The sequence below is a fragment of the Camarhynchus parvulus genome, chromosome Z (assembly GCF_901933205.1).
Source record: "Camarhynchus parvulus chromosome Z, STF_HiC, whole genome shotgun sequence".
Lineage (NCBI taxonomy): Eukaryota > Metazoa > Chordata > Aves > Passeriformes > Thraupidae > Camarhynchus > Camarhynchus parvulus.
In genome coordinates, this window is record NC_044601.1 from 60598845 (window position 1) to 60611338 (window position 12494).

At 54.2% G+C, this 12494-nt stretch overlaps 2 protein-coding genes across 4 annotated transcripts; one reads left to right on the forward strand and one right to left on the reverse strand.

Annotated features, from left to right (window-relative positions):
• The first annotated feature begins 248 nt into the window (after window positions 1–248).
• Window positions 249–7449, forward strand: CREB3 (cAMP responsive element binding protein 3). Of its 3 annotated transcripts, none has more exons than XM_030969224.1 (11): window positions 249–400; window positions 861–1308; window positions 1992–2129; window positions 2212–2470; window positions 2691–2803; window positions 3020–3112; window positions 3619–3725; window positions 5079–5147; window positions 5303–5387; window positions 5522–5603; window positions 6041–7449. In XM_030969224.1, the coding sequence occupies exons 3-11, from the start codon at window positions 1992–1994 to the stop codon at window positions 6379–6381; spliced, it is 1287 nt and encodes a 428-aa protein (XP_030825084.1). In that variant the 5' UTR covers window positions 249–400; window positions 861–1308; the 3' UTR covers window positions 6382–7449. The 3 variants fall into 3 exon arrangements, with proteins under 3 accessions (XP_030825084.1, XP_030825086.1, XP_030825085.1); XM_030969226.1 differs by having other exon boundaries at window positions 2055–2129; XM_030969225.1 differs by lacking the exon at window positions 249–400 and adding an exon at window positions 401–526.
• Window positions 7450–10569: 3120 nt separating this feature from the next.
• LOC115915728 (avidin-like) lies at window positions 10570–12042 on the reverse strand. The gene is made up of 4 exons (XM_030969377.1): window positions 11971–12042; window positions 11240–11450; window positions 11005–11137; window positions 10570–10603 (listed from the first exon to the last, which is right to left on the reverse strand). The coding sequence occupies exons 1-4, from the start codon at window positions 12040–12042 to the stop codon at window positions 10570–10572; spliced, it is 450 nt and encodes a 149-aa protein (XP_030825237.1).
• Window positions 12043–12494: the final 452 nt, after the last annotated feature.

Sequence of the window (12494 nt, forward strand, 5' to 3'; positions counted from 1 at the left end):
CCACGGACAGCGCTGCTCTGTGCCCGCGCAGCCCAGCCCGACGCTCCGGGGCTGGGCACGGTTCCGCGCCCGCGCAGCGTGGCCGTACTCCACCCACTGCTCGCACCGCACCCCCGGGCGCCCACCCGCCCCGGGACACCCCCGGCGCCTCGCATGACCCTGGACCCACCGCCCTCCCCACTACCCGTCTCTCTCATCCCCTCCTCTCCCCTCCTTTCCCCGCCCCCCCGCGCTCCCGGCGCCCGCGCGCGCTCCCGCCGCCCATACGCGCCCCCCCTTCCCCCCTCTCAACCAATGAGCGACCGGGGCGTCAGCGCGGGAGGGGCAGGGACGATCCACGCGGGGCCCGCCGGGAGGCCGGGTGACGTCACCGCGGTGCGGTGGGAGCGGCGAGGCTGAGGTGAGGGGCCGAGGGCGCCGGGCTCGGCCGGGGTCGGGGCTCCGCTGCTGGGAGGGCCCAGGAGGCCCGGGGATCCGGGGTCCGGCCCACGGCCGGGGCTCAGACGGGCTGCTTGGTTCTCCTCGGGTGGGTGTCCCGGCCTCTGCGCTCCGGTCACCCTTCTGCCGCACCTGCTCCTCCTATTCTTGTGCTGGCCCTGCTGCCTGTCCGGCGCACACTCCCTGGGGAGAAGCTGCTCCTGTGGAAGCCATGGGCCCTGACATTGCCCGGATTTGCCCAGCTCCTCTTCCTCTTGTAGCTGAACTTTCTGCTGCCAGCTCTTCCCTCAATGAGCTGGCGCAGCCGCCCTGGCTGGGGACTGCCCTGACCCTCTGGTTTTGGGTGGGGTTTCAGGTGGTTTTGGTGGTGTTCTATTTTTTTATGGTTTTGGTTTGTTGTTGGTTTTTTTTTTTTTTCCCAGACCGTGGCACTTGACAGCTAGATGTGAAAGCTTAGCAGTGCTGATGGAGAGGTGCGATGGATGCCTGCACTCCGACAGCCTGAGCGGTGCCTCGGCTCAGGCATTGCCCACGAGCCGGCCGGGCTGATCCCGGTGAGCGCCATGTGGGGCCGCATCTCCTCAGGGACCGAGGCCCCCGGGCCATGTCTTGTCAGGACATAACAGCAGCAGCCCGGGCTGGGACCAGACAGAGCTAAAGCTGCCACAGCCACACAGGTGCACAAGGGCCAGGCAGGGTTTGGCTGCAAGTCCCTCACTCTGCCCTCCGAGTACCTGTGGCCGCCTCCAGCCACTGAGCTCTGCTGCTCTCCTGCTGCCGGACCCTGACGTCCCTGGCAGCAGGAGCAGCTCTCCAGGTCACTCCTCAGGGCTGAGAGACTCTTTACCAGTGTCTGATCTCTACAGCGAGGTAAGGAGTACTTTACTTTCAGCCTAGAAGTATATTGTGTGCTAGTGACATTTATATATATCCATCTATTTATTTATTACAATATCCACTTATTTATTACAAGTGTGTTAAATAGTACAGCTGTCTGAATTGCTAAGTCATCATCTAAGTCCGTCAAATCACTCACTAATTACTGTTCAATGATCACTTAATCACCATTTGATTGCCATTTAATTTTTGTTCAGTCATCGATTACTTAGAATTTGATCATAATTTAATCATTAACAGAATCCCTTTAGTTAAAATGTCAACAGTAACTGTTCTTAATTTTCATGGGACAGGAAGTTCTCCCTGCTGGCTGCACACCAGGGGTTATGGCACCTTCAGGCTTCTGTGGAACAGCAGAATCTTGCATGGTCTCCACACAATAAGTCTGGGATTGTTTCACTTTTCCTCTCCTTCCTGCAGCTTTTATGCTCTGGGTGGAGCATTGCTCCTGTGGGTCCCAATAATCTTGTGGAGAAAATACTGTATTGTTGTCACTGGTGATGTTATGATAGCCTGGCTGGAGAAGTACTTGTGAACTGGCCATCCCTGCTGTTGACATTGCATGGGGATACTTTGTCTATAGGGTCTGAGGGACACCTTAAAGCAAGGCTGGTGTCTCCCATTGTGCCTGTGCTCACTTTGGGTGTCATGCTCAGATGTCGTGCCCAGAGGAACTGGATGCCCTGGCAGATGTGGATCTGCTTGACTTTCTTTTGAAGGATGATGCTCCCTGCCCTGAAATCCCAGGGGAGCAGAATGGTCTGCTGGAAGACTGGGGCCTGCCAATGCCTGAGGTGAGTTCTTTGTGAGGAATTGCTGCTGAGCTGAGGTTTAGGAGGTTTTTCTCCCTGCTGAGTAAAAGCTGTTCCTCTGCAGCTCCTGGACAAGGAGATGGATGACTTCATCAGCTCACTGCTGGGCCCTTTAGAAGATGAACCAGACAGCCTCAGTTATTTGCCTGCCAACAATGACAGCAGCATTTCTGAGGATCAGCATCTGTCCCATTGCCTTGGTAGCAATTTTGCCAGCCAAGACATTGTGCTGGTTGATCATAACTACTCCCTTCACCAGGACTGGCCTGCACTGGAAAGTGTGAGGTCTGACATGACAGAAGGAGATGTTACCATTGAGCTAGGTGAGTGATGTGCATGGACTCTTTCTGACCTGGCTGCGGGCAGAAGAGAGAAAAGCAGTCCCATACTGGTTTGTCTTGGTGGGTGTCAGGCAGAGATGGAGAGAGCCAAGAGTAGAGGCTCTCTGCTGTTGTAAAATTGTTATTTTCATGCCACTCAAAGCTGGCTGGTCAGGTGCTGCCTCAGTGAGGCCCAGCATTTGACTTGTCTTTCCTTCCCCAGGGGCATGGGTGGGTTTGGAAGGCACAAGTGAGGCACTGGAACAGAGCACCACTTCCCCTGTTGCTGTTGCTGTGGAAGATGAACCCCAGCTTGTGCCTGGATCCATGGTACAGGTACTGACTCCTATGCCTGTGGACCCCAGCCTTTGCTTCTCATCTCTCTCCTTCTCTTCTGACTTGGCTCCTATGAGGGGTATCTCTGAAGGAAAGCATGGCTTTACTTTGGGAGAGCTGATTCCGGTTCTTTGTGTTTGCTGCATGCCCTTGCTGGCCCAGGATGGACTCCCTGTATTATACATTCTCAGTAGGCTTATTTTTGCTGTTTTCTAGTCTGACTTCCCAGAGCTGGTCCTGACAGAGGAGGAGAAGCAGCTTCTGGAGAAGGAAGGTGTTACATTACCAACCTGTCTGCCACTGACCAAAGTGAGTTCTCACTAGAACCAAACAGACCACTTGAATGTATCAGGTAGTGTAAGGGTTTGAAACTGCAGAACAGTGCCTTGATGAGAATATTGTTGTCCAGGTGCTGCATTCAGGGCAGTGTTCATCTGGGCTTGGTGTCCTTTTCCTTCTTTCGAGTCCAGGGTGTCGTCCATATGCACAGCAGCTTCTGGCTGCTGTCAGTCTCCCTACTCATGGCTGTTTGCAGGAGGCAGTTACATCACAAGTGCCTGCAGCTACTTTTTCCTGCTTGCCTAGTGGCTTGTGGTCTGTGTGCTTTTCATTTTCCTTAGGTACGCCTTACTTTTGCCAAGTCATGGAAGCTGCTGGCTGCATCAGCAGGCCAGGGTTTGCCTTGCAGTTTATTCAGTGTTGTGGGAAGGACAGAGGACACAAGAACTAGGGCTGGGCACTGATATGTGAGGGTGGTCTGAGAGGGTGGGATTGCCAGCACCCTGGGCTTGCTGTTACTGAGGTGATCCTTGCAGGCTGAGGAGCGAGTTCTGAGGAAAGTGCGTCGTAAGATTCGGAACAAGCAGGCAGCTCAGGATAGTCGTCGTCGGAGGAAGATCTATGTGGATGGCCTGGAAAACAGGTATGCTCACATAGCAGTGTCATCCAGCACTGAGGGGCCCCATATGTTCTTTTAGGGATCCTTGGCAGAATGATGATGGCACTAAATTGTCATTTTAGTCAGAACCTCATTTTCCTATCATGTTACAATCAGTATAGCAGAGGGTTTGTGATTAGAGTGGTGCAGATTTTTTACTAGCAGAATCAGTGTAGTACAGTCTGTAACCACTGTAATACAGTATCTATCATACAGCTTAACTTACAATTTCTAATCACCTTCATTCTAATACATCTTAACTTAAAATTTCTAGTCACCCAGGCCCTCTGCAGTTTGGATCAGATCTTAATGGATGGTTAATTAATATAATGTGTATTAATATAATGATCATAACATAGATTCAAAAATGATACAAATAATACAAGTCTCTCAGTCATGGGAGGAAGCAGGAAATGGTAGATGTGTCCCTGAGCAGAGGGGTCCTGAGCTGTCCAGCAGAAATTCTACTCCTAAGGTGCCCTTAGGACTTTCTAATTGCTTGATTCTGTGGACAGTGCACTCTGTGCTGTTGTGCCTCCCTGCTCTGTGATAGGCCTGTCAGCAACACAGAGCTGGCTGTGTGCCTATGACCTTCAGGACTGGTAAGGGAAGGGCCTGTGCCCAGGGACTTTCAGGCTGGCAGGGAGAGGAAGAAGAAGTCTGTTTGTTTTGGTACTCGGTGCACAGGACCTTCAGTGCCTGATAACAAGGGGCAGGGAATGAATACATGACTTGTTGGGTCACAAGAATAGCTGGTCCCCACCTGCATAGCCTTAGTTGTGCTGACCACATTGCCAGGTCTGGGATCAGGGGGTGCCTGTCACAAGCTGCTGTGCTGTTTGGCTGCTGGGCTCCTGTCAGCCTCAGCAAAAAGTGAGGCTGGCCCTGTGGGGCAAGAGCTCCCTGCAGAGGGTTGAGAGCATCAGGGTGAAGCCTGTCTGTTGCTCTTGTGCTTGGAGATGGCCCAGAGCTTTCTCTGTCAAGCCACGTAGCTGACCAGCAAGGACGAATGTGTTTTCAGGTCAGGCTAGTTAGTAATGCAGCCTGATGTCACAGATCTGCAGGGCTGGTGTGCCGCTAGCAGTCAGCACCCATAGGGGTTAATCAACTGGATTCAATCAATTCCTGCTTCTCTGCAGGACTGGCAGGGCTTCATTCCTCCCCATATGTGGTATGAGGTGGTGCTCTCTGGGCTTTGCTGCACATGATACCAGGTGGACCCCAGGACCAATTTTTTCTGCCCCAGCCACCCAGAGGTGGTGACTGATGTAAAATCTGCACTGTTGACCAACAAAATCTCTCTGTTTTTCCCCCACACCTCTCATCCGTCCTGGAAAGGGTGGCAGCCTGCACAGCTGAAAACCATGAACTGGAGAAGAAGGTGCAGCAGCTGCAGAAGCAGAACATGTGAGTTTGTCTTGTTGAGTTTGGCAGGAGAAGGGGTGGGAAAGGCTGTTCCTGTTCTCAGGACTGTGGCCCGTCCCTGGCTGCAGAGGGTGGAGGGAAATGTGCAGGTGTAGGTCCACCTGCTCTGCTAACCTCCATTTCTTGCTCTACTGCAGGTCACTGCTCAGGCAGTTGCAGAAGCTGCAGGCCTTGGTGAGACGGTCTGCCCCCAAAACTACCAAAAGAAAAACCTGCACCATGGTAAGTGGCTTCAGCCCCAGTGTCTATGGAGGAGTCCCTGCTGTCCTCACAAGTTTGGGAGACAGGCATTTATTGCATTTAGTGATGCCTGTCCATCTCCTTTGCTGAGATTGTGCTCATATTTCTGTTTCCAGATCCTGGTTCTGTCCTTCTGCCTCATTCTGTCCCCCAGCATCCGCTTGCCCGGCAGCGTAGAGCCACAGCCGGAGCTCAAGGGTGAGTGAGTGCCCATGTTGGGGCTGAGGTGTGGCTCCAGGTGAAGTGCTGCCCTTCAGAGCACAGCACCTTCCCCAGAGACAGGCTGAACTCTGGGGTGCTTCCAACTCAGCATTCCCTTGCCTAGGGTGACCACTAGGTTTGTCTTGCTGTCTTGCCCCGGCTCTGGACTCTTCCTCAGCCCTGTTGCAGAGGCCTGCCTGAAAGCAGGGCCCTGTGCCAGGGGCGGTGCAAGGACAAGTGAGTTCCCGTCCCTCTTGGAGCACAGACTGTGCTTGTGCCTGGCAGCTGTGCAGCATCCTCTCCCCGCCTCCCCTGGGAAGAGGAAGTCCTGGTTAAACAGTTTGTCCTCTCTCCTGGGCTCTGTGGTGGCTCCATGCTCAGCACAGGAGGGTGGGAGGCTGGAAATGACAGGGTTGGCTCTACCTCTCTTACAGTGCTGTCACGGCAGATCCGCGAGTTTCCGAACCAGGGAGCACCTGATGTGCAGCATGACACTGAGCTGGAGGGCTTCAGCCCAGAGCCGGGAGACTCCTTGCTGTCGGGCAACCTCAGTCAGTCATGGGAAGAGGGGCAGAGTCCACTTAACTCCAGTCCCAGATCTTTCAACAGCAACTCATCCTCTGACCCTCCGGCAGCAGCAGGCTCCAAGCCGGGCCCGCCCCAGAGTGACCCTTTGCCGGCAGCAGTGCTGGTGCCATGGAAATCCAAGGGTCAGGAGTGGGTCGAACACCCTGACAGAGTTCTCATCCAGCAGCACCATGCCAATGAGATGTGACCAGTGCTGCATCCTGCTCCTTGGGATGATACTGCACACCCCGTGGAGCAGGGAGAGAGCTGCAGTAACAGATTATCTATCCAAGCAGTTTCTTCTCAATACTCTCCTCATTGCCAGTGACTCAGAGGGTTTACCAGGAAGGAATCAATCTGACTTTTTTTATCAGACTCCATCTGAGATGGGACAGGAAATTCTGAGAATTTCACTATGGCTGCTGATGTGGCTTGTGGGGATGAGCTGTGGCAGGGAGAGTGGAGGCAGTTGGACTGAGGTGCCAGTACTTGGTCTGACTGGATGCAGCTGGCAGTGGAGGCTGCTGCCCTGCTTCTTCACTGCCCTGCTGGAGATGAAGACACTTCTTAGTCTGTGTTGTGGCCCCAAACATATGTTCCATGTCAGTGCCCCTTAATCCTGCAGTGCTGCCTGATTTCTAGGTGTGAGGGAGCAATTTGACCTTCAGTGCTCTCGCAGGAGTAGTCCTGCCTGCTGCTGCGACAGACCCAGCATGTCGCCTGTTCCTGCTAGCTTTTGAGCCATGGCCACAGCTCCCAGCCTGGCTAGAGGAGGTAATGTGGAGTCCTTCCTGAGCCATGTGTGCTGTTTGCCTACTGTAAGGGCTGAGCCTTTCATCTTCCGCAGGCTTTTGGGCTTCAAGGAGCAGGCATGCCTTGAGCCAGACTGCTGAGGCAGCATGTTCAGAGAGCAGCAGAACTGCTTGCTCTTCGGAAGGCTTTACTGGCCACAGGACAGTTTCAAAGCCATGTCTTTGTGTGCCCAAGCCTTACTGTGCTGGCTGGTGATGCAGTCAATGGTTCTGGGTTGAACAGAAACACTTCGAGCTGGTGAGCAGTGTCTTTGCCAGACTGCAGCTTAGTGGTACCTGTAGAGATCTCCTTGTCCTACTGCAGGACGTTCCATAGAGTCATATAGAATGGTTTGGATTGGAAGGGGCCTCTAAAGGTCATCTAGTCCAGTTCTCTGTGCAATGAGCAGGGATAGCTTCAAATTGGATCAGAATAATAATAGCTTCCTTATTAATAGAGTCTAAATAAATATTAATGGTGTGTGACTGTGTCCTCTCTGGTTGTTTTGGCGAGGTGCTGGGCGGCTGGGGGCTGCACCTGGGGCTGGGAGCCTTGTGGGAGAAACCCAGGGGAGGCTCGGGGGCAATCCTTCTCAGAGTGTTTGCAGGGGAAGTCCGCCTGGCTGTGGCTCTGCACAGGGTCTTGTTGAGGCATAGCGTGGGTTTGCAGGGCTGCTGCTTTTCTCTCACCCTGCTTCAAGGGTGCAAAAGCACTCTTGGAGAAAAGTGTATGTGGTGAGCAGCCAGCACCCACCACACACACGCAAGCCCCCAGCGCTGCGGAAGCAGCAGCTTCCCCCGGAGGAAGCGCGGGGAGCTGGTGTCAGCCCCGCCGCTGCTTTCGTAATGGGAGCTGCACAATGGCAGGAAGTGGAGCAGGGCCAGGGTGCTGCAACAGCCACCGGGTGGGCCTTGCCTGCTGTGGGGTTGCTAAATTCAGGATTGTCCCTTTGTGTCGTGGGGGTCACTGGGTCCACAGGAGGCACTGGCAGACCCTGAGTTCAGGCTGCAGAGCCCAGTGTAGGATTTGGGGACACGGGAGCTCAGCAAGGCCGTGGGTGCAGGAAGCTTCGCACTTGCATCCCACCCAGGGAGCAAAACCAACCAAGATGTGAGACAGTACTGTGTCCAGAGGGGAGACAACCAGGGAGAGGCTCGTCCAGGGCCTCTGCCTCACCATGCTTCTGAAAGGGCTGGGTCACAGCTCTACCCTGGCCAGGACTGACAGCCCTTGAGCATCACCAGGGAACCACTGGAACTCTTTCCCCAGAGGTATGCATGGCGTCAGGAAGGTCTAGGACCCCATCTACACTTCAGTTTAATTTTCTGCAGTTTGAGGCCAGGGTGTGTAATGCCCCTCCGCACTTTACTTTCATTTTTTTGCAGTTTGAAGCCAAGGTACATAATGTCCTGTTCCCATCCTACTTTCATTTTTGCAGTTCAGGGTCAGTGTGTGTAATCGTCTGTTCCCCCTTTAGTTTCATTTTTTGCAGTTCAAGGCCAGAGTGTGTAGTGTCACAGATGTTACACAGTGTCCCTGACCCAGCAGTCATCAATATCAAATGAACCATCTGAAGTAATACATGGTGGTGTTGCCAGGAAAGTTGGGAGCAGCCATGTGAGCTGGTGTTTGCCTGGGTATGATGGGGTCAGTATTGCTCTTTGTAGCTGTCTGACTTGCTTGGCCAGATGTCAGGAAGGGAGATAACTCTGGGAGAGCAGGCTGGGAGCCAGGAGCTGGGAGTTTTGGGGAGGACTGCTCTATGGTCTCAGCTCATAATGGCCCAAGTCTGCTATTTTTCATTGCTTTCTGTGTTCTTGTGCCAGTCCCACAGCAAGCAGCTCTGACCTGGGGAGAGAAATGAAGCTCAGCCTGGAGCTCATGCCTTGGGTTAAAGTTCAGCAATGATTAAAGTGCTCATAATGAGTCTTTTTGCTGAGGACTTGATTATATCAAGCAGAGGAGCAAGAGCCAACTGACATTCTTGCCACCCTCCTTATCCTTTTTGCTGCAGATCCCTGCTCTTTTTCCTAGCATGCCGTGGGGTCAGAGCATGGTCTGCATGTGCACTGGGGTGGCTTGCATGCACACAGAGCCCCACACTCTGCCTTAGGTCGGTGGTGTAGTCCCAGCTTGCATCCCCACCTTGTTCCCTCTGTTATGCCCAAGGTCGACCTGTATCTCCCCTGTGTCCCAGCAAGTGCCTTTGTCAGCATTGTGGGACTATGCTGGCAGACTGGAAGTATGAGCTTTTCAGGGCAAAATATCCTGGACAGTCCTTGGCAAGTCCCAGATGGGTGTTGCCAGATGGAAACATAATCTTTTCTGCTTGGTGACTCCTCAAGTATTAGAGTATCTTCTCCTTTCCATGATAGTGATATATTGAAAATTGTGAAAACATAAAATGAAATTTGCTTTCTATTGCTAAGGAAGTCCTAGGCTGTGTAAGCAATGCAAAACACTTCCTGATCGTGGCTTTAAACGAATCAGGTTTGCCCTTTAAAAAAAAAATGAATTAGGATTTCTCAGAGAGGTGGAAAATTCAGTCAGCAGCAGAAACAAGATATATCCACCTCTTCAAGGGAAATCTAAATCCTGTGTCATCATCCATCCTATTTTTAGCCACTAGCACCAGCTGCTGGATATTGGTGGAAACAGAAAAACTAACATCTGAAAACTGGTTTAAAAAGCAGCTGGAAATACAGTGATGGAACCACTGCCTCCTTCCAGCTCTCACAGCTGGGCACCTCAGCCCTGGGACCCCCAGGGGTCGTGTTAGGAGCACTTTAGCAAAGTGTCCGAGGCAGAGGGCAGAGAGGTTGGGTTGTGATGCCTAAAAAAGTCCAGCCAGTGCCAGATGTGCCCTTCCCCTGTTCTCTTTCCGTGGCCATGTCTGGACATCTTGGCTGGAGACACACCCCCACGCATTGCTCGGGGGACACAGCCGCGCCGAAGGGACTCTCGGGGCGGGGTATTTGGGAGCTCTCCTCGGGCCCGGGATGGGAGGGCAGCTGGCAGCCGGCCCGCGCTGCGCATCCGCCGGGGCTGGGAACCGGAGGCTGACGGCTCTGCAAGAATCGTTTGCAGCGCCCCGTTCGGGCGTTCGGGCACCCGAGAGCTTCCCGTGCTCGGCTCCCGCGGGGAAGGCTCTGCGGTGTTCCTTCTGCCTGGCCACAGCCCGGTTTGTCCCCCATCTCTAGGGACATCTGGGAGTGACGCCTAGGGACTTGTTACCCAGAGCATGGCATCAGGTTTGCAGGCACAGTCCTGCTGCACACTGCCAGGAAGGGGAGCTGGGACAGTCGCCATCCCCAGGGACTCTGCTGGCCTCAGCCTTGTCTTTTTCAGTCTCAGTGCAGCATGAAACCTCCCATCTGGGACCGTGGCTGCTGGGTGAGACAAACCCCACAAGTCTGAGGCAGGGAGAAGACAGAGCCAAACCCTGCATCCCCACAGAAACCCTTTATTTTGCATCTGGTGAACTTGTCGAAGAAAGCAAGAACCTCTGGGCTGAGGTTGCACCTCAAGGGCAGCATGCTGGTGCAGGCAAAGTCTCCTAGGCACTCCTTGCAATCCTGAGCCTGCTGGATTTTCCCACTTGCTGTCATTTTATCCGTGTGAAGGTGCTGGTGCCAATCCTGCAGAAAACACCAAATCAGATGGGGTCACGCATGCTTTGGAGGGTAGAGGGGAAGCCTGTGTGGCTGACTGAGGTACTGCAGGTTCCAACAGCCTGTAGCAGAGGCTGTGCCAGGTGCTGGCATCTTTTCCTTCTCTTTCTGCTGTGGAGAGTGGAAAGAAAGCCCCAGAGAGGGCTCTCTGTAGCCGAAGCCCATCCAGGGATGCCCCACCTTGAGGCACATCTGGCATGCAGGGGTGGACCACGTTACACGGAGGCTCCATAGCCCTTGCATATCACTGGTGACAAACCCATTCCACCCTCATGGTCCTCCCATGCTTCACCCTGTGGGATTTCTCCCTTCTCCAGCCTGAGTTGCAGAAGACCCTGGCAGAGCAGTGGCTGGGACCCAGCACTCACCGGGTGCCCTTCCAGTCCTCTGCAGGACTGTCAGCTGCCTCTCGCAGGAGCCACAGGGCATGCAGGGTCTCCTCCCCCTTGGAGTCCACATAGCACTGGCCCAGGAAGACACTTGTCCGGACAGTCTCTGAGTCTGGAAGGGTTTAAGGTGATGTGAGTCAGGCAGAGAGGCCCAAGGTCACCCTGTGTCCTGCTGGCATCCCCACCCGCAGGATGATGACCCCCTGCTGCCTACCTTGGAGCCTCCAGCTCACAGTGAAGGAGAAGGTGGGCTGTGGGACCAGCTCTGTATCTTGTTGGGACCCCTCCAGTGGTGAGGTGAGGAGTTCTGAGTAGCCAGCAGCAGGTCCCGGCAGGTAAAAACCAGAGAATCTGTTGTCCTCGTTCAGGGTGGACACAACCATCCGGCTGCTGGTGTCACTCCGCCACGACCCGGAGAGAAGGCACTGCAAGGCCAGTGCCGTGGGTTGGAGGGAGGGAGAGGGGGGAACATCCTGCTCCCACCCCTTCACCCTGGCTCTGCCCAGAGATGTCTGCAGCAGTGGGTGGTGTGCCACGGACCTGATGTGCCACCGGCATCACCATCTCAGTGTGAGCATCATGCCTGAGCTATAATCACATTCAGGTCAGCTACTGTCCAGGATGGTTTCACCCACCCAAGGGAGAGTGAATCCCCCATGCTCAAGCAGCAGGTGTGCTGCTTTCCCTACACTCTGGGGGGGAAAACAGGAGCTGTCTGGGGTATGGCTCTGTTTGCCTTCCTCTGAATGACTTCCTGCAGCAAGAAGCATCCTTGCACCCTTCCTCCCAGCCTCAGCACAGCTTCCCTCAGCGCAGCACAGTGCTGTTCCCACCAGCTCCAGCAGCCCAGCCCTGGCTCCCTGCTGAGCTATGGTGCCCCAGCAGCAGACTTTGGGGTCTAGCAGGATATCAGCCCCACATCCCCACTGTCATCTGTCCCCATACCTTCCTCTCCGCAGAGGCAGCACACACTGCCAGGGCCAGGGCGAGGACCAGGGCAAAGGCACTTCTCCCCATGGGTGCAAGGCTGCTAAGAGCTCCTCCCAGCCCTGCAGCCCGGTGCCCTTTATAGGGCTGTAACTGGAGCCCCACCAGCACCAGGATGGCAGCTGTGAGATGAGTGGCTTGATGTCAGGGTGCCCAGAACAGGCGAGGGAGGTGGGCAGGTCTGCATGACCTGGTCAGGGCTGAAGGAATGCAGAAATAAACACGGCTGGGCAGAGGGGTGGGGACACAAGTTTTTTATAAGGCCCTATAGTAGCCTGTAAAGCATCAATACCTTCTTTGGGAATCTGCCTCCCATGCACAAAGGCTGGAAATTACCACCTATTTCAACATTTACCCCCTCCCTGTTTTGCTGCTGCCACTGCCTGATGAGGATGCTGCAGCGCTGCACAGAAGGGAAAGTTTACTCATTTTAGAAGCAGTAGCATTTCTTCAGCCTTTTCTGGATGTCAACTGCTGATTTT